This window comes from Pisolithus orientalis, assembly GCF_024613125.1.
Source record: "Pisolithus orientalis strain OTSU chromosome Unknown F5J12scaffold_3, whole genome shotgun sequence".
In the NCBI taxonomy this organism is placed as follows: Eukaryota; Fungi; Basidiomycota; class Agaricomycetes; order Boletales; family Pisolithaceae; genus Pisolithus; species Pisolithus orientalis.
This window is the reverse complement of record NW_026260784.1, coordinates 535708-556198: the sequence shown is the minus strand read 5'-3', so window position 1 is coordinate 556198 and position 20491 is coordinate 535708. Positions and strand designations below refer to the sequence as shown.

At 45.7% G+C, this 20491-nt stretch overlaps 1 protein-coding gene across 1 annotated transcript; it reads right to left on the bottom strand.

Moving 5' to 3' along the window:
• Positions 1-19265: 19265 nt before the first annotated feature.
• On the bottom strand, positions 19266-19644 carry F5J12DRAFT_888324 (uncharacterized protein; the record flags this gene model as incomplete). The annotated part of the gene is made up of 3 exons (XM_051747248.1): positions 19266-19316; positions 19433-19530; positions 19578-19644. The coding sequence occupies 3 exons, from the start codon at positions 19642-19644 to the stop codon at positions 19266-19268; spliced, it is 216 nt and encodes a 71-aa protein (XP_051604105.1).
• Between the last annotated feature and the right edge of the window lie 847 nt (positions 19645-20491).

Genomic DNA, 20491 nt, shown 5'->3' with positions numbered 1-20491 from the left:
GAATACAGGCTCTTGCTGGACCTTGGACATTTGTCCTCCATCAATCCACCTTTTTCTTGTGCTGGGGTACCTGATCCTCACCATAAATGCATTTGAATCAAAACAGAAAAGGTCACCTGTTCACACAGCTACCCTGGCCAAGCTTCTCTTCTAGTGCCACCTCCACCAGGGTTGTGTCTCTTCATGCTTGTTCCAGCTTTCCATACCTCTCCTGTAGCGACCTTTCACAGACATGTGGTGACCCCCAAGGATGTTTACATAGTCAGGTGTTTCCTTCATGGTCCATTGTTTGATTTTGGACCATCACCCTTCCTAGTGTAGAATGTTTGTGAGTGCTGTAACATGAAAGGAAAAGAAACAAGAATATAATGAGAGCACCATGGCTCTTTGAGTGTGTTGAGACCATAAGACTGCTGCTGCATTGAGTGAAGGTTCCGACTTCTGGTGATAATCAATCCGGTTTGGTCAACTTCCCACTGGTCTCCCCTTCTTCTTATCTAAGCTACCCTGTGCATTCCTTCCACTTTTCCTTCCTCATCTTTTTCTCGCCTTCACTCCCATGTCATCCAACCCTAACAACCTGCCTCCCAATGCTGGCCTCCCAGCTGACAACCTCACATGTGCCACCTCTGTCCTCCAGCTTCTACTGGGATCTTTGCAGGGTGGGAATGAGTCAAGGAACACATTGCTGGTGCAACTGGGGTCCCTCATGGTGCATTTCCTTTTCCTTTTTATTGACTGTCTTTCTACTGACACCACCCTTTGGCCCTAGGGACCATTGACACCTACTCCAACTCCCAAGCCCCAAGTTGCCATCTCTCCCACTCGACTGGATGACACTCCCCTCATTGTTGTCATTCAAGACAAGCTGGCTCCTGCAGCTACCACTGCCCTGGTTGACCACACCCCTGCAGAGCCCATGCCTGTGACCGTTGTTGTCAGGAACTGGATCCTAGCCCCACTCTTGACCTCCCAACCTTTGACATGCTCCTGGATGCTTCCATCATCCACATCCACATCCACATCCACATCCACTGTTGCGCCATCCTGCACACCTTCTCCTTCACTCCCTGGTCCTCTGGACCCTCCATCTCCTCTCATGCTGACCATTTTGCCTGACTGTCCAGCCTCTGTCCTAGATGCTGCCACACTGGCAGACCCTGCCACCCCCACTTGCCAGGCATTTGACACCTCTGAGCCTGGCCTGGATCATCTTCCTGCCAACTCTCCCTTGACTGGCCATGCATCCCTTGATCACCCCTCAGTGAGCCTTAACTTCTTTTGTCTATCTTTTCTCCTTAGCTGACTTCTTGAGGCCCAGAACACAGACTGTCTTGGAGAATCTGGTCTCCAGTGGTGCATTGTGAGTCAATGTGTGGTTCAGTGGTGGAAACCAACCAAAACCAACACAAAAGACAATAAGAGCAAGTGGTGGTGTGCCTATGTGGTACCAAGATGGTAGAACCTTTGATTTGGGAGGGTTTTTGTGAGCTACAACACTCAAAGACAAGTGCTGAGGGTTGGGGTGCTCCTGATGAAGAAGGAGCAAGAATGTGATAGAATGTGATAGGGTAGACTGCTGTCAGCCTACAGAAGGATGGATGATGACTTAATTTGTTGCTCTGAGCTGCACTGAGCTCAGGGAGGACTTGGAGTGAAGTAGATTGATGATAGACAATAATAAGCAAAGTAGACAATAGTTAGACCCTTAATACAGTCTCAACTACTGAAGCTGCTGGATGAATTACTGAGAGATGATAAATTGCAAGCAAGAGGGGCTCTCTGATGTCTTCTCCTTATTCAGCTATCTAAGTACAGTGATTTATATACAGTACGGTGTCACACACCAAAGGTGTTTGGTGAGGTGGACATGGATGTAGCTGATGAATGGAGGTGAAGACCATAGCCCTCATGTGAAGAAGGACAGCCAGCAATGTCAGCAGTCATCCCTCGCACAAGAACAAGTTGTCAATGCCAAAGAAAAAAGAGGAGGCAGGTTAAGTGCCAATAAAATTCTTAAGTGCCCATGTACGGCATTCCAGTTTTCGATGTATCTCCACCAATTCTGCAGACACCGGAACCATTCCCACACTCGCTTGTAGTGCTCAGCCACGCGATCCTACCTTCCAAGATTGGAAAGGATTTGCACACTCCACACATTTCTACAGCACTCCCTCCAAAAGACACTCATTTTGCTAATTCTTCTGATATGGCTGCCTCCACATCAGTCATTTCGCTTGTCCCCTTTGCTAGGGACCATGGCTACATATATCTACCAGGAGTTCCTACCAGCTTCCGTCCTGAAGCATCCTGGTACATCCCACCCTCATCTGCCCCCTCTCAGCCCATCCAGCTTGGACAGCATGTTCTTTTTGTCAGTATGACCTCCAGGAGGACATTCTTTGGTCGCCTCAGGTCTGTCATTCACTTGGAAAGGTCTTATGTGGTCATTTCAGTCTCTCCAGTCCAAGAAGCATATGGATCCTTCCTCCCTGCCCCCCGCAATGTCTTCATACCAGTCTCGTCCATCATTCTTCCAAAATTGCGACAGCTACAGTATAATCTACTGTTCTCCACTCTCCCTGATCACATCCATGACAAGTATGATGCACATCTTGCCTCCTTGTTGCAAGATACAGCAGAAGACACTCCCCCTTCATCCTCTCTTCCAACAGAGCCTCATCCATGAAGTTTTTATTTGCTTCACTGAGAGGATGGTTTGGGGGGGAAAGTTGCGATCCCCTATGCTCCTGTCACCCCACAGACCCCCAAAGCTTGACCCCTGTTGACATCTGACTCACCCTGTCCGCTTTTGGATGTACTGTATCGGCATCAGATCAGCACTGCCTCTCTGTCATCCCACTTTGGCCTAGAAGTGATCTCTTCGAGATGTGACATGCACAGCCTCCCCCTAATGTGATTCCAGTGCACTTTCCCAGTTCCTGACATTGCTTGACTCATACTGTGACATTCTGACTGTCTTTGACTCACCTATTGCCAATACTTACCAATCTTTTGAAAAAGAAAAAAAAAAAAAAAAAAAAAAAAAAAAAGAAGACATCAGAGAGCACCTCTTGCTCGCAATTTATCATCTCTCAGTAAATCATTCATCAGCTTCGATAGTTGAGACTTTATTAAGGGTCTAGCTATCATCTACTTCGCTTACATCATCTATCATCCATATACTTTGCTCCAAGCCCTCCCTGAGCTCAGTACAGCTTAGGACATCGAATTAAGTCACCATCCATCCTTCTGTAGGCTGACAGCAGTCTACCCTATCGCTTTCTATCACATTCTTGCTCCCTCTTCGTCAGGAGCACCCCCAACCCTCAGCACTCATCTTTGAGTGTTGTAGCTCGCAAAAACCCTCCCAAAGAACAGGTTCTACCATCTAGGTACTGCATAGGCACACCACCACTTGCTTTCATTGTCTTTTGTGTTGGTTTTGGTTGGTTTTCACCACTGAACCTCACTTTGACTCACAATGGCAGTGTTGTCTATGGAAAACAAGGTGCAAACACTTGGTAAGTGACTGGTAAGTGATAAGTAAGGAATGTAAGTGGTGGGTAATCATCTTAGAAAGCATTGGTGAGCATTGGTAAGGATAAGTAAGCCAAAAAGTGAAGAATAGGTCAAAAGATTGGTAAGTCTTGGCAATAGGTGAGTCAAAGACAGTCAGAAGGTCAAAGTATGAGTCAAGTAATGTCAGAAACTGGGAAAGCACACTGGAATCACATTAGGGGGAGGCTGTGCATGTCACATCTTGAAGAGATCGCTTCTGGGCCAAAGTGGGATGACAGAGAGGCAGCACTGATCTGATTCCAATATAGTACATCCAAAAGTGGACAGGGTGAGTCAGATGTCAACAGGGGTCAAGCTTTGGGGGTCTGTGGGGTGACAGGAGCTTAGGGGATTGCAACTTCCCCCCACCCCCTAACTGTCCTCTCAGTGAAGCAAATAAAAACTTCATGAATGAGGCTCTGTTGGAAGAGAGGATGAAGGGGGAGCATCTTCTGCTGTATCTTGCAATAAGGAGGCAAGATGTGCATCATACTTGTCATGGATGTGATCAGGGAGAGTGGAAAACAGTAGATTATACTGTAGCTGTCACAATTTTGGAAGGATAATGGATGAGACTGGTATGAAGACATTGCAGGGAGCAGGGAGGAGGTATGATTCAATCTGATCAGATTGAAATGTCCTGTGCTAATGGTGATGTCAGGCAGGTCCACAAGGATGCAGTGCCTTATGAAAACAAGGGATGGCTATTATATGACAGGATGAGTGTGCTCATACCTTCCAAGTGCAAGGGCTTGAATTGCTTTCCAGCACTGAGTATCAATGATTCTTCTGGAGGCCCGTCCTGTGCCAGGCTGAGTTCTTCCAACAGTGAGAGCATGGGGAACAACATGCCATCCCCAGGGTCACCTTCCATTGACTTCATGATACCAGTGTCTGTTGGAGGAAGTGCACCTAGTGCACCGGCAACCAGTAACAATGTGGATATGTCACTCATTGTTCCATCAGCATCACTGTCTACAAACCAAACAATTTTCTACCCATTCATGACTGGAAGCGCTGGCTTCAGTATGCCAACAACTTCCTATGCTCTACCATCATGGCCATCTGCCAATCAACCCTCGTTCCACTCATTTGCAGCTGGAAATCCCATCCCCCCTACACTAACAACTTCCCATCACCCAGCACCATCCACTGTTGCTTTGGTTCATAGTGGCTCTACTTTTAACTGGTGCTCAGACCAGTCTGCTTCCCCCCTGGCACACCTTCAAACTTCACCCCTCCAACTGCCCTGTCCTTGTTCAATGGCTCATCTGTCAGCTCCATCAAGCCATCTTCCAGTATTTCGGCTCGTATGGAGCGCTCCAGAAAGCAGACAATGATGACAATCAATCTGTCATATCAGGTGCTCTTTCAAGCACTGCAGCTTCAACCACCTCATTGGCATGAAAGTGATGCACAGGGAACATGATACTTGAATGATTGGAAGAGGAAGTTGGAGGTATCCATGGTACAGTCTGCTCACATCATATGACCACCATCACTCACACAATCACATCCCTTGTGGAGTCACCTGCGCCCAATCCCAAGCCTGATTTCCACCAAGACCTGGTCCATCCATTGGTGACCAAGGCAACACAGAAGCTGTTGCTGTTGGACATGGATAAGTTCTTGCCAACTGACATTGTTAGGATTGCAAGTCACTTCAAGGGAAATGTTTCCCATGCCAGTCTATACTTATCATTCACTAGCGGTCCTGACCATATGGCTACAGTTTGGCATGCATGGCTTGAGGTGAAGCTCAATGACATTAGGGGACATAGCCAATAATTGTTGTACTTGCAGCTTGTAGTGTCCAGTTTTTACCTTGATGTTTGTTGCAATATCATCAGCATTTTGGTTCTCAAACTCTGCCTCTGGAGATCGGAACTCAAAGAACTGCGATTTTGATCGTATGGGTAGCATAATGTAGAGAGAAATGATGGTATGTAAATGCTAATTCATGATGAACTCTCCCCTTTGTACTTGTTTGGCAATGTAACTATTCCAAATGTTTTGCATGATTGCACCCCACCTCTCTGACATCCAAAGGCATTCTGTGGCAGTTGTAACACCATTGGTGATCATGCCGATCATGTCCTCTGACTCATCCAGTGGTGGAGGTGATATGAAGCCTTCAATGTCATCTAATTCCAATGGATTGTACATGCAGATGATGATGATGATTGTGAATACAACACAAAGCAGGAGAAATACAGGCCTGGACATCCATGCCATACTCTGGAGGCACAATGAGAATTTGGAAGTGACATTTGATGACTCTGATTATCTGTTTGATCATGTTTTAAGCTGCACATGGTGAAGGTTGTAGCATTCCTTGGCATTTACTGGTCTGTAAATTCCAATGAATTATGAGTAATAAAAAATCGATAGAGATACTTACCATACATGCACATGGCCCCATTCTGCAAGATGGTATCATTGCCCTCACAATAGAGTCAGGAGTTGGGGGCAATTGGGGAACCCTGCATCAGCAAGGTAGTACTTGCCATCTAGAATAGTGAGATTGCTCAGCTGCACATCATGATAGACCGACAAGTTGGCCACAGATCCCTCCCACCTGCTAAGGACATATGTGAAGCACATATCAAAATCACAGCAGAGCAGGCAATTCTGGGAGGTGAAACCTTTGTAATTTCGCATCGCATCCCTTTCCTCCAAACTGGGAGCACACACAATGTGCATCCCATCAATTGCACTGATAGTGTCAGTGAAAAAAGGGAAAAATTTGGGGTTATCACAAATAGTTGGGTGGACAGGGGCATGACTGTGTGGCAATCATATGTACTTGCTGTATATATCATGAGACGAGAATGTGAACAGAATTTTTTTGAAGTACCTAGAATGATGATTAATCCACCAAAAATGGCACAGTTGAAGACTTACTTGGAGATCATGCTGTTTGACCTTTGAAAACATTCACCTACATGTCTGATGGACAAACCAGTGACAGAGGTACAGTGGCTCAAAAAACTGACTGCATGTTTGGACATTTTTCACTAAAGTCAATACTGCCCCATATCCCCTAACCTAGGCCCTAACCTATAAGTGTATGAAACAAAGCACTTACCATTGGCTCTCTATTTGTGCAGGGGTCAAGGGTTTTGGATAAGGTTTGATCAAATGGCAGCCATTTCAAAATGATGACTCATGTGGTCAGTGTTATGCTGATGACTTGTATTGCATCACAAATCAAGTGCAGTGGAGGCACAAGCATGTGATTGCACAAGAGGTGATGTGTTATTTAACTTCACTAGCAGCAGGACACTAGTCTTGGCCAACCAAAGTCATACTGTTGAGTCCTCATGGGTACACTGAGCAGAGCTAAGGGTGGTTGCAAAGTAGATTTCAAATGAGGTAGCAGTATGATATATGCAAGTTTATATACATCTACCAAGTACTGCATAACAAACATCTGAAAATGTTTAAATGTACACCTGAGTTCCTATCACAGCACCATTGAGTCACAGTGAGTCACTGCACAGCAGGACTACATGTATAACCAAGTCTGTGCACAGAGAGGGCTGGGGGCAAACATACAACAAAGGAGGAGTAACTGCATATATGATGTACAGGGGTAAATGAGTACCAGGGGTACACATGTCATGTGACTGCATGGATCAGGGCCACCAGCAGATCATGGAAGGAAGAGCAAACAGACACAGTCCTAGCTATGGTACAACATGGGGTAAACAGGGGCAGGACACAAAAGGAAACATATGGAACACAAGTCTGACTGTGCAGATGGTGGCTTGTGGGTGAGAACATCATCACTCGAAAGTGGTGACAAGCAGTGAACAATACAGTAAAGAGTCTAAAAAGGAAACAATGTGAGCACAGCATAACAGTCAGTTTTTTAACTTTAGGTTTCAATTACATATATTAGACCCTGGCATACTGTAGTATTAGTACATATATCTGGTAATGGTTCTATTATGTCACCTTTATGTAACTGAGTGTCAGACATTATAAATAAACCCCACCATCACCATGAAACCTGATCTCTGCTTCTCAAAGAAAGAGCAACATATCTCTCTCCATTCTTGATCTTTCCTCCAGGAACATTGCTTCCCAAACTGGCTTAGGGTAGTCTACAGTATGCCAGGTCCTTCAGAAACTACAGCTGGAGAGGACTAGGCTTTGTGGTAGCCATCCATTAAAGCTTACCCCTACCAACAAAAGGGCTATTGTTCAGCAAATTATTATTGGCAAGCCCAAAAATGCTGTCCATGCCATTCAATTCATCAATTCTCTTATTGATACTCCTGTCTGCCACAGATTGTTAGAAATAGCCTCAGGGAAGTCTCTGTAAAGGGTGTGGTCAAGAAAAAGAAGCCCTTGCTTTCTAATGGACACAAGAAGAGCTAATGGACACAAGAAGAGAAGGCCAGCTGTTGCTTTCAAGTACCAGAATTGGACTGTGGAGGACTGGATGAGAGTTATATGGTCAGATGAGACCTAAATACATAGGACTGGGTCAGATGGGCAAGAATATGTGTGGAAACAGAAGAGTGAAGGGCTAATTGCTAGAGAGGTCAAGGGTACAGTTAAGTTTGGAAGTGGTTCAGAGTCTGTACAGTATGTTCGTGTAGTCTCACTACACAGTTGCTTGCTGGCTTTGGTATTTTACTTTGTTTGTGATCCTGGAAAGCCACCACTCTGCCATGCTGCAGAGTTTGTATTTTGAACCGCTCTGACAATGATGGATAGTGAACCCCTGAAACCCCTCCTACCGATTATCACAGCACTAGCAATGCTTGTTGGTGAGTCTTGCCTTGAGCTAGTGACTGAAGATATGCCCTCTGATAAGGATTGAGCCAACTGGACTGAGGAAGAGAAGAGGCCCTTGTCACTTTCCTTGTCAATGAGAAAATTGCTGGCAAGATGGGTGATGGGTCATTCAAGTCTGCCACTTGGAGTGTGGCCACTGCCCACATAAACAAGAAATTCCCAAAACAAAAAGGTGTGATGAAGACCTCTGATATGTGCAGAGGGAAGCTCAGTAATGTGAGTATCCTGTTCCCTCCCCAGCGCCTGTGTAGCCTCATCAATCATTATTGGTACAGCTCAAATCCATACTGAGGGATATCAACTTATGGTGAGGTCGTTCTGGAAAGCATTGGGATAATGAAAATGGGGCAAATATTATCTCTGAGAGTGAGGAAAGCGACTTCAAGGAGTGGTTAGCAGTACATGTCCATCATCTTGGGTCCATCACTTGACATCGATAACATCCATTGACAGGGCTGACCCAGGAATGCTATGCGCCAGTTTAAAAACGTCAGTTGGCCCCTGCTTATGGTGATGGAGTCACTGTTTCCAAATGACCAAGCCCATGGTATGCACACCTACCATCCTATGACTTCTGTGGCATTCATATCCAGCACCAGTGGTCCTGGCCTCTCTGTAAACCTGTCTAGCCAAACCTCCAGTGATCCGGTGATGACCCCATCCACATCCTCCACCACTTTACAGTTCATTACTCCTCAGGTTGGAAGCTCCACCAGCATCATTGAAGATGATGTGATTGATCAAATGTCCATCGACAAGGTAGCTCCTGCTAACAGAATGAATGTGCAGTCCCAGCTATTTTCAACGCAATTTAATCCACCCATGCCAACTCTCACTTCCCCTATGATGTTACTTAGCTCATATCCCCCCTCAACTACCAGCTCTATGCCATCAAGTAGGAAGTGTACACATGTGGACACCAACCCTGCTTCACCCTCTGCTGAAATTCCATTGGCGCAAGCTGCACTCTAGTCGCTCTCTATCAAGGACGATACAGAATGCTCTTCAAAGAAGTCGAAGAAGAGCGAAGAAATGTCCATGCCCACTTTACTCATTGGTGTACAGGGTTCCCTTTCATACCTTGGGTCTGTTATCAGTTCATCGTCTGCAGTTGCTGCACAGCAAAGGCATACTGAGTGTATGCACACTGCTGTGGAGATGCTCACATGGCAAGATGACAACCTTCCCCTGTTAGCTAAGACAGCCCTGATGGAAGCATTCCATATGGATGGGGGGGCGATTGATTTATACCTCATGTTGGATGATAAAACCCTTTGTAGAAACTGGATTCAGACTTGTCTTCATAACCAGAAACTCATTCCAGATGACCTTGTGTTGTAGTACCTCCATCATGTTTGTATCCCTGCTCGCAATTTATCTGACCCAGTGCTTTGTTATGCAAAGAATGATCCAGAGATATTCATTTAGAAAGTGAGAAAAGTGTACATAAAACAATCTCTACAATCAAGTTTGCCCTCACTTCTGCAGATACTCCTGGTAGTTGTGCCACATTGCCTCAGCAATAGAATCATGCAATGCCCTGGCTGATAATTCTTGAGGGTCATCATCTCCCTTGTCATCCCCTGATAGCATGCTTTCTTCTTGCTCGATGTTGCCAACTTCCCCAGTACCCCCATCACCTCCACTATCCCCCTCCAGCATTTCTCCATCAGCATCTGGATCCTGTTTGTGTGACATAATTAAATTGTGGATAACACATAGGGCAACAGGAATGAGCGCCTGGATCTCGATAGGATATTCTGGAGGGAGAAGAAGAATTCAGAAATGACACTTGATGACACCAAAGATTCGTTTGACAACATTCTGTGCAGATGAGTGACACAAATTGAAAAGCTCTTCTTTGTTTGCAGGCCTGTAAAATGGGAAGTAAATGGATATCAATCACATGGTAAATGCATACCTTAATGATGCTTGTCGCTACTCTGCCAGGTGATAGCGTGTGCAGTGGTAAGGTACGAGGACTCTTTCTGACAATGGGAAACCAGCATTGCCAAGGAGATACTTTCCTTGGGGAATATCAAGGCTTGATGCGCATGCTTCCTGGAAAATTTGTGCATCCATAGCCAAACCCTCCCAGCCAGTCAATACATAAGTGAAATTCATGCCAAAATCACAGGTGAACATGCAATTCTGGGACATGGTGCCCTTTCAGTTGCAGTATGTGGCACAGTCATGAAGTGGTGGGGAAGTGGGAATATGACTGCCATCAATGGCACTGATTGCATCCTTGAGGTACAGCCAGAACCTATGACTCTGCATGATTTTTGGGTGGACAGTAGTAGTTGAAGAAGCAAATGGGAGTGATACATGCTTCAAATAGAAGGGTTCAGAAGCAAAGATTGTAACCATTTTGTGGAAGTATCTAAGTACAGATGCTGTTAGAAATGGGCACAGAAAAGCAAATCAAAATGTACCTCAAGATTGTATCATTGGATCTCTGAAAATGTTCTCCAACATGTCTGATTGGTAGGCCAGTGACACACGTATACAAAAAAATTGTGAGCTGTTCTTCAAGAGAGGTGTGCTTCGAGGCTTGGTAGCCATGGTTGTGGAGTTCAAGAGTAATTTCTTTGAACATGTGTATGCTCATACCTAACTCGCAACATATACAGTCTGGGTGACCAAGGATCAGTTCAACCAACCAAGCCTCTCCAGAAAGCACAGATGTGTGGTATGGCCATATATTCTTAGGGATCTCTCCAGAGAGGAGATCGACCATTAGTTTGGTAAGAATCTGGACAATGACAAGGACCTTCTCTTGTATGAGCTCTCATGATTGATGTGCTTCTTCATCATCCATGGCTGTGTGCTGAGCATTGATCAGCAATATGAGCACAATATGAGCATCGCAGCTGGCAGTCAACTTTCAATTTCTGACCATTCTTACTAATCACCCAATATATCTCTGTAGAATTGTCAAAGAGTGTAGTGAGACTATATGAGCATACCGTACAGATCTTTTGTTTCAGGAATTTCTTGTTTATGTGGGCAGCAGCTGCACTCCAAGTGGCAGACTTGAATGACACATCGCCCATCTTGCCAGCGATTTTCTTGTTGACAAGGAAAGCAACAAGGGCCTCTTTCTCTTCCTCAGTCCAGTTGGCTCGATCCTTATTGGAGGGCATATCTTCAGTCACTAGCTTGAGGCAAGACTCACCAACAAGCATCACTAGTGCTGTGATAATCAGTAGGAGGGGTTCCAGGAGTTCACTATCCATCATTGTCAGAGCAGTTCAAAATACAAATTCTGCAGCATGGCAGAGCAGTGGCTTGCCAGGATCACAAACAAAGTAAAATACCAAAGCCGGCAAGCAACTGTGTAGTGAGACTATGCAAACATACCATATGGACTCTCACTGATGGTATGGGGCTGCAGAAGGTGGAATGGAGAAGGGGTTTTGAGTGAGGTGGAAGGATGGATGGATGCTGAATAGTATGTGGCCATTTTGGAGCAGGGGCTGCTGCAAAGCTTGGAAGATTCTGGAATTCCAGAAGGTCATATAATCTTTCAACAAGATAATGGCCCCAAGCACACCTCTAGGAGAGCCCAAAGTTGGTTGGAAGAACAAGAAATCAACCTTCTGGACTGGCCTGCACAATCTCCAGACTGTAATTGCATTGAACATACTTGGAATCACCTCAAGAGATGCCTCTCAAGGTTATGAGAGTGCTCCTACAGTCATTCACTGACTGTGGGAAAGAGTGGTGGAAGAATGGGGGAAGATTGATGAGGAGCAGTGTCAAAAATGGATAGAAAGCATGCCTAGAAGGATTGAAGCAGTTATTAGGGCCAACAGAGCTCATATGAAGTACTAGATACTTAAATTGATATCAAGTCAAAAAACTGACCACATGAGTCATCATTTTGAAATGGCTGCCATTTGATCAAACCTTATCCAAAACCCTTGACCCCTGCACAAATAGAGAGCCAATGGTAAGGGCTTTGTTTCATACACTTATAGGTTAGGGCCTAGGTTAGGGGATATGGGTAAAATGTCCAAACATGTGGTCAGTTTTTTGAGCCACTGTATATAGAAAGATTGCAAGTTGCTCTTCAAGTGTGATGTGTTTGGAAGGACCAATTCTATGCTGTTGGAGCTTGATGTCGAATATGTGCTTGTGAACTGCAAGTTCTGTATGAATTCACTCAGGATGGCTGTTCAACAATTCAGCTACCCACCCACTCCCAGTCAGGATCAACATGTGGTATGGGATCAGGTCAGCATGCTGCATCACTTCTGTGACAGCCTGTAGAGCATCTGCCAACACAAGTAACAGGGATAAGAGTTGGAGGTGATGGTGGATGAGGATAAGAATGAGGAGTTTGTGGCATTGATAGGGGTTGTCATTGATGTTGATGCACCTTTCCTTGGTCTTGTCATCTGTGGCATCAGGAGGGTCCCCACCCATCAGGTTCCCAGTTACACCCAACTCATCAGCGATGCTAGTTGTGTTGCAGTTATCAATATCAGCTATGTCTCCTCCTGAATTGGAGCTCCACTTGAACTCTGTGTGCTTATGTCATGAAGGCCTGGGACTTTTTTTTGGGTTTTTTCACCTGGATGCTTTGTGGGACTTTGTTACCGAACTAGCTCTATGCTTCTTGGACTGGAGAGACTGAAACAACCACATAAGACCTTTCCAAGTGAATGCCAGACCTGAGGCAACCAAAGAGCATCCTCCTAGAGGTCATACTGATGAAAAGAACATGCTGTCCAAGCTGGATGGGCTGAGAGGGGGCAGACAAGGATGGGATGTACCAGGACACTTCAGGATGGAAGCTGGTAGGAACCCCTGGTAGATATACATAGCCATGGTCCCTAGCAAAGGGGACAAGCAAAATGATTGACATGGAGGTGGCCATATCAGAAGAATTAGCAAAATGAGCATCTTTTGGAGGGAGTGCTGTAGAAATGTGTGGAGTGTGCAAATCCTTTCCAATCCTGGAAGGTAGGATCATGTGGCTGAGCACTATAAGTGAGTGTGTGAATGGTGTCAGTATCTGTGGAATTGGTGGAGATATGTTGAAAACTGGAATGCTGTACATGGGCACTTAAGAACTTTTATTGGTGCTTAACTCACTTCCTTCCTTTTTTTTTTTTTTGGTTAGGTAGGAGGAAAACTCATAAGTGAGTACTGGTTGTCAGCTCCAGTGATGTCAGGTTGGGGTAACCGTGCTAGGAAACAGCGTTGTGCTCAAGGCATCGAAGGGGCCCGACTGACTAAAAACCTCCCGGTCAATAGCACAGACCCTGACAAGGGGACTGCTGACCGCACAGGAAGCCAATCCAGAGGGGTCAAAACGGTCGTACGCCACGCTTCCTGGTGCGCCTTTGCCACCCTCTTTGGGGGATTACCTCCAATTTGTATACGAAGGTGTCAGGATTAAGCAAGGTGTCCGGCTGAATATCTATGCCAATGGAAACCTCCTGCAGCAGGGCCTAGATCAAACAGCTCCCTTCAGTGCCCTGGGGTTGTACTCCCGGCTGTGCATACCTCTAGGTTTTCACTGATTGTTTTTAGTGTTGGCTCAGGGAAGCTTGACACCCATCCTTTGGATGGAGGGGGTGGACTAGTTTCACTTTGAACACCTGATGGGAGTTTCACCCATATAACTCACTTCTTAGGCAGTGGGGCAGCCTCCTCACCAAGCCTCTGGACCTCGTCAAGGTCTAGTGAGGGGAAAGTCCATCTCCCACCAGAGGACTTCCTTCCTTTTTTCTGGCATTGATGACTCATTCTTGTGTGAGGGATGACTGTTGACATTTCTGGTTGTCCTACTTTGCATGAGGGCTATGGTCTTCATCTCCATCCATCAGCTGTATCCATGTCCATCTCACCAAACACCTTTGGTGTGTGACAGTGTGTATTGTCTGGACTGGCACATCGAGCTCATCAAGTGCACCTTGAAGGATGGTGGCTTTCCTATCTACCTGCCTGTCCCCTGCAACCAGTGTCACATTGCTTGAGCCATCTGTTCTGGAGCCCTAGGGCTCAAGTGTGTGCACTGCTGCCAACTTCATTATACCTGCCCTCTATACATGCATGTTTTCCTCCTCTCTCTCAACCTAATAGCCCTCTTGTTGACACCACCCCAGAATGACTCGGTGCAGTCCTGAGCCTGGGTCCAGGTGCTTTGCATGGGCTCTACTCCTCCTGCGCTCACTCCTCCTCAGTACCCTGCCAAACCCATCGTCGAAATCACCCAAAGGCCTGCTCCTGCTTCAAAATGCACTCACCTCAAGTCTCCATCTCCCAGTCTGACTCCTCTTCCTTCGACTTCTGGTGCATCCTCCTCCCATTTGGCTCCAATCACTACCTTCTTCTCCTTTCCTCCTCCTTGCTCAAGTCACTTGATGAACTATCTGTGGAGTAGGACCTCCAATGGTGTCTACTTCTCAACTTGTCCAATCTTTTATGTCTGTGGCAATGGGACTTCAACCTGTGCCTTGTTCTGTAACTCAACCTGGAAGTCAATCTGTACCTGTGCTTGTGTCTCAACCTCTCCCTATGTCCCAACCTATGTCTTGACTTTGCTCTCATCCTCGACCTCAAGGATGACCTTTCTCTGGTCCATCCTTGGTGGACCACAACTTTTGGGTCATTGACATAGATTCTATCTGGTGACTGCTCTGTCGCCCTTTCCTTTCCTTTGTCCCAGTAGGTTGTAAATAGCAGTAACTCTTCTTCCTTTTCCTTCTTAGGCATTGCAAACTTTGACAAGTTCATCAGCTGCCTGTCATCCCAGATTGCTTTGTACATATCCTCTAAGCTGGTAGTATCAACTTTTGCTCCTGTAAATGTAGGAATGGAAAATGGAATGTCTTTGGGCTCCTCTATGAATACTGTGAGGGGTAATTCCATGAGTGGTGAAGGTATTTCTTGTAGGAGCTTTTCTGCTTCTTCTGTAGAACCAAACAAGGTTTCTGAGTTTGATCCGATAACCAGTGCTGGTGTTTGATATTCCATGAAACTGGGTGCTTGGGTCTGTTTCAGCTCTTCTGGTTCTGGGGATTCTGGAAGATGGACTTCAGTGGAGAGCTTCCCTAGAGACAACTTAGCTAAATGGGGAGGCATTGCTTTCTTCCTTGATCTGAATGCTTCATTCACTTTCTTGTGTCTTTCTTTGTGGGCAACCCTAGCTGCTGTTCACCTGAGGTTGTACTTTACTTCCTGGTTGATGATTGAAGCCCCTCGCAGTGGGCTCCAAGTGTAAGAAAGTGTTTTCTGATGGCCAAGAACTCTGACTCCAGAAGAGGTAGGTTCCACTCAAGTCAGGTTAACCCTGAAGGGGCTTTGGTCTGGATGCAGGTTAAGTACTTTAGACAAACAAAAAGGGAACTTGCCTGAGAAGATATTTCTTGACTCTAAAGAAGAACTTTGACAGAAAGGAGCTGAAGTGGTGATTTTTGCTCTGCCAGAGCAAGACACAGAGAAGACAGTGATGCCTCATACAGTATTCCTGTCCATGCTGTACTGTAGTCTCTAAGTGATGTGGCATGTACCATGACCACCTGTGCACTTAGTCAGCTCTCCATCTTTTGACACCAAGTTCTTTTGGCCACAACCCCTTAGTCCAAATCCTCTTTGACCCTCACCTACACTCTCCACCCTCAAACCTTCCCTTTGACACAACAGAAGGCACAACTGCTCATAGGGAAAAGGTCCATATTCTTGTTGGGTGAGTCCTGAATCGGCCTTGAGCACTGCAACTCGGGATTCATAAGTCTCATGCTCACATGCCCACATTTGGGGAGATTGGTATGCCAAATGTGTGTTTTTGAGGCACTTTTGCAACTTGGCACTGTCAACCAATCAAGTTGAGTCAGTAACAGCTCCCAAAATGACCAAACATGAAACCTACTTCATGCACTGTCAGGCCTTCTTCCCAATTCAAGGCCATCAACTCAGGTTTCAACTCTTCTACCCTTGTGTGCATCTCTTCCAGGTCCACATCATGCTCATTCAGCTTGATCTGGAGCATCCATTCTACCTCTATCAATTTTCTTCTGAGTTCAGTGTTGGCTTGTAGAAGGGTGCCAAGCTATTCTAGAGGTTCAAGAGACAATGTTGAGGAAGCTGCCTTTCAGCATCACATCAAAGACTATAACTTTGCTCCCAGCACCCTCGTGCTCATCTGCAACTCCCACATACAGTGGCTCAAAAAAATGACCACATGTTTGTATGTTTTACATTAGTTATGACTAAACACAATAACCCCTAACCCTAACCCTAAACCATGAGTGTATGAAATTGGGTAATTACTCTTGGCTTTCTATTGGTCCATGAATCAAGTGATTTGGATAGGAATTAATAGAATAGCAGCCATTTGAAAATGACATGTCATGTGGACAGTTTTTTGACTTACAGTTTTGATTACATAGTTTTGAGTTTAACAAAGTTTAAAATGCTGTGATGTGCTTACTAATGCTTACATGGTATATCACATGGTCTATTTGATGATTTGTCATCATACAAATGAATTGGGACCATCAAGGCTCCCTCTTCTACCCCAACTCATGAAACCATCCTCCTGGTCCATCTGGGCCATTTTCTCACAGTAATCCCCATAAATATTGGTGCCCACTACAGTAATGTCATCAGGGTATATGTCCAACACAATCAAACCCTTAAAAAATCTGCTTTCAGTCATCCTTGTGCTGTTTCCCCCACCCATACCTGATATGTTCTGCACCTAATCAGTACTGAGACAGCTGGAAATGCCATGGAGGTCAATCTGGCACATCAGAAAATAATGAACAAACAAAACACCTTTTAACCAGTACATTTTCACCACAGTACAATTAGTTTCAATGCTGGGGTGAGACAAAACATTCCTGTGCACTTCAGGTGGCATGGGAAGCATGGCTAGACTGTGCTCTCAGCTGACTGTGGATGACTGGGAATGGGTGATTTGGTCATATAAGACCATAGGTAATACCCAGGCCTAGATGGATTGATGGAATCTCCTTCCTAGCAGTTCAGTGGACTATCCCCCCCAGGGCACCTGGACTGTAATGAAGGTTTTCAGCTCACCCTAGCCCTCAACCTAGCACCCTTGAGGTAGAAACCAACCAGATAAGAGGTGATTGTATTGTTGGTCATGTTTTAGAGTGCCAGATCAACCATAACCATCATGGCTTTTTCAGCATTCTCAGTACTGATTAGTTGCAGAACATATCAGGTATGGGTGGGGGAAACAGCACAAGGATGACTGAAAGCAGATTTTTTAAGGGTTTGATTGTGTTGGACATATACCCTGATGACATTACTGTAGTGGGCACCAATATTTATGGGGATTACTGTGAGAAAATGGCCCAGATGGACCAGGAGGATAGTTTCATGAGTTGGGGTAGAAGAGGGAGCCTTGATGGTCCCAATTCATTTGTATGATGACAAATCATCAAATAGACCATGTGATATACCATGTAAGCATTAGTAAGCACATCACAGCATTTTAAACTTTGTTAAACTCAAAACTATGTAATCAAAACTGTAAGTCAAAAAACTGTCCACATGACATGTCATTTTCAAATGGCTGCTATTCTATTAATTCCTATCCAAATCACTTGATTCATGGACCAATAGAAAGCCAAGAGTAATTACCCTATTTCATACACTCATGGTTTAGGGTTAGGGTTAGGGGTTATTGTGTTTAGTCATAACTAATGTAAAACATACAAACATGTGGTCAGTTTTTTGAGCCACTGTAGAGAAAGAACTGAACCAGAAGACAAAGCCACAGTACACTGGTCCCATGGTCATCCTTTGTCAGACCACTGGGGGCTTGTACCTGCTGGCTGAGTTGGATGGCTCCATTTCCAAGCTCCACTTTGCTGCATTCCTCCTGCTTCCATACCACCTGTGGTCACAAACCCACACAACTGTGACTTGCATTACTGGGTTGGATGACAAGAAACTCAACCACCTTCTTGAGGAGGCTGAGGTTGACCCCACTGATGACAAGGTAGAGGCTTTTGCCTCAGACAGCTGACTATCTGCCTTTTCCAGTACCCACAGTCTGTCCATTGTGCCCTCCCTTCATTCCCTCTTCTCCCATGATACCCCTACCTCCTTCCATGGCATCACCCACTGCTCTGCAGCTTCTTCTGCTACCCTCATTCCTTCTCCCATGCTGACTGGGGACAGTCAGCATTCAAAGTCCCCTGCAGGGGTGACCCACATACCACTCACTCCACCTGATATCAAACATAGTCCATTTCCGTCTATCTGTTTTATCCTGGGTTTCATCCAGAGACCTCTGTTCCACCCCAGGCTTTGTCCAGTGATTCTACTGATGGCTAGTCCTCACTCAAAGAAAATGAAAACTGCTAACAAAAAGTCAAAAACTGTCCAGAAAAATGACCAAAATAAGTATATAGCTAAATCAATGTCTCTCCTATGTCTCTTACTAGTCTCGCTGATGCCATCCTCAGCCACCATATACTGTGGATGCTCACAACTACCCTGCACATTTCCTCTTCAAACATGCAGTCAGCATGCACCCCTTGACCTATTTTTCCTTCAATTCTTCTTCTGTCTCCTTGCAGTTGATACCCAAAGACCATCCCAGTTACCCAACAAACAGTCCCTTTGTTCTCTCTTCAAGAATCCATCACATCCTACTGTCAACACCATACCACAAGGACTTGCTGCTGAGAGAAGTCAAAAGCTGCACAAAGAAGACAAGTTAGGCAGTACCCTGCACACTGTATCTTACTGTGGCCACTCTGTTCTGCAGAGAGTGTTCAAGCACTTCAAGTCATTGTGCATCACAACCTTGCACAGAAGGAAAAGCAGCAGTATAATTAGTGCTGTGCATGCTGACATACAGATGGGGAATAACAGTGAATCCAAACTAACTACAGACATTTCTACTCCACCCCAATCTTCTCCAGTGCCTCAGTGAGCTGATCAACATGCACCTGAAGTCACAGGTATGTGGCATGCAACTCTGTGGCCTCCATGTGCAACAGCCTCAGTGATTGTGAGGGGTCAGCCATGACCTTGCCATCAAGCCCTCCTCACACAGGGGCCTTACCTTCACATGCGCATGGCTCTCAACTACCTCCACTTTGTCATCATTGTCATCAGCAGCCCTCTTGGATGGGCTAGCCTTTGCAGCCTTCAAAGACTGTGCTACTTGACATCAGCTGTGAGTCTCCTGGGGTAAAGTCACCACTTACCAACTGATGCACCTGCCTGCACCTTCTTTCCCATGGCCTTGGTCGACTTCTCACAACCCTGCTTCATGTGAGTGCAGCTATCACACATGTGCCCCACTGGACCCATGCATGCAGTATTTTTCACCAAGCAATGTGTGCAGGGTGCCTTATGGAGAATCGAACCAGGTGGTGTAGGGAGCTGTATACTCCCTGAGGCTGGAACAGAAATCTGTCACTAAATTCTACTGGCCTCTGTGACAAACCTCTATCACTCTATGCCTTCAGATGCTTTTGGAGGTCTTCCTGCTTGTAACCTCATGTCTCCTCCAAGCCCTGTCTCCTTTGGAGTTTCTCCTGACCTTCAGCATGTTGCCCAGTCATCAATAAGCTGACCCAGAAATTCTGCATCTGCCCAGAGTCATCCAGAATTCAGTAGCCAAGCCACTGCCCAGCCATGTCACCACTCATCCATGCCAGTTGCCTCTGGAAAAACTCCAGTTGCCCCTGTCACCTCAAATTCCACAAGCTGGACTTCGTGCTAGTATGCTCTGCCCTCATATGCTTCCCCCTCTTGCCAGCTCCACCTCTTACTTGTACATGTACCCTCACTCTGTCAGAAGATACTGCTTACTGTAGTCCCATTGTGAGTCAAAGTGTGGTTCAGTGGTGAAAACCAACCAAAACCAACACAAAAGACAAAAAGAGCAAGTGGTGGTGTGCCTATGTGGTACCTAGATGGTAGAACCTTTTATTTGGGAGGGTTTTTGTGAGCTGCAACACTCAAAGATGAGTGCTGAGGGTTGGGGGTGCTCCTGATGAAGAGGGAGCAAGAATGCAAGAGAATGCAACAGGGTAAACTGCTGTCAGCCTACAGAAGGATGGAGGATGACTTAATTCAATGTCCTGAGCTGCACTGAGCTCAGGGAGGACTTGGA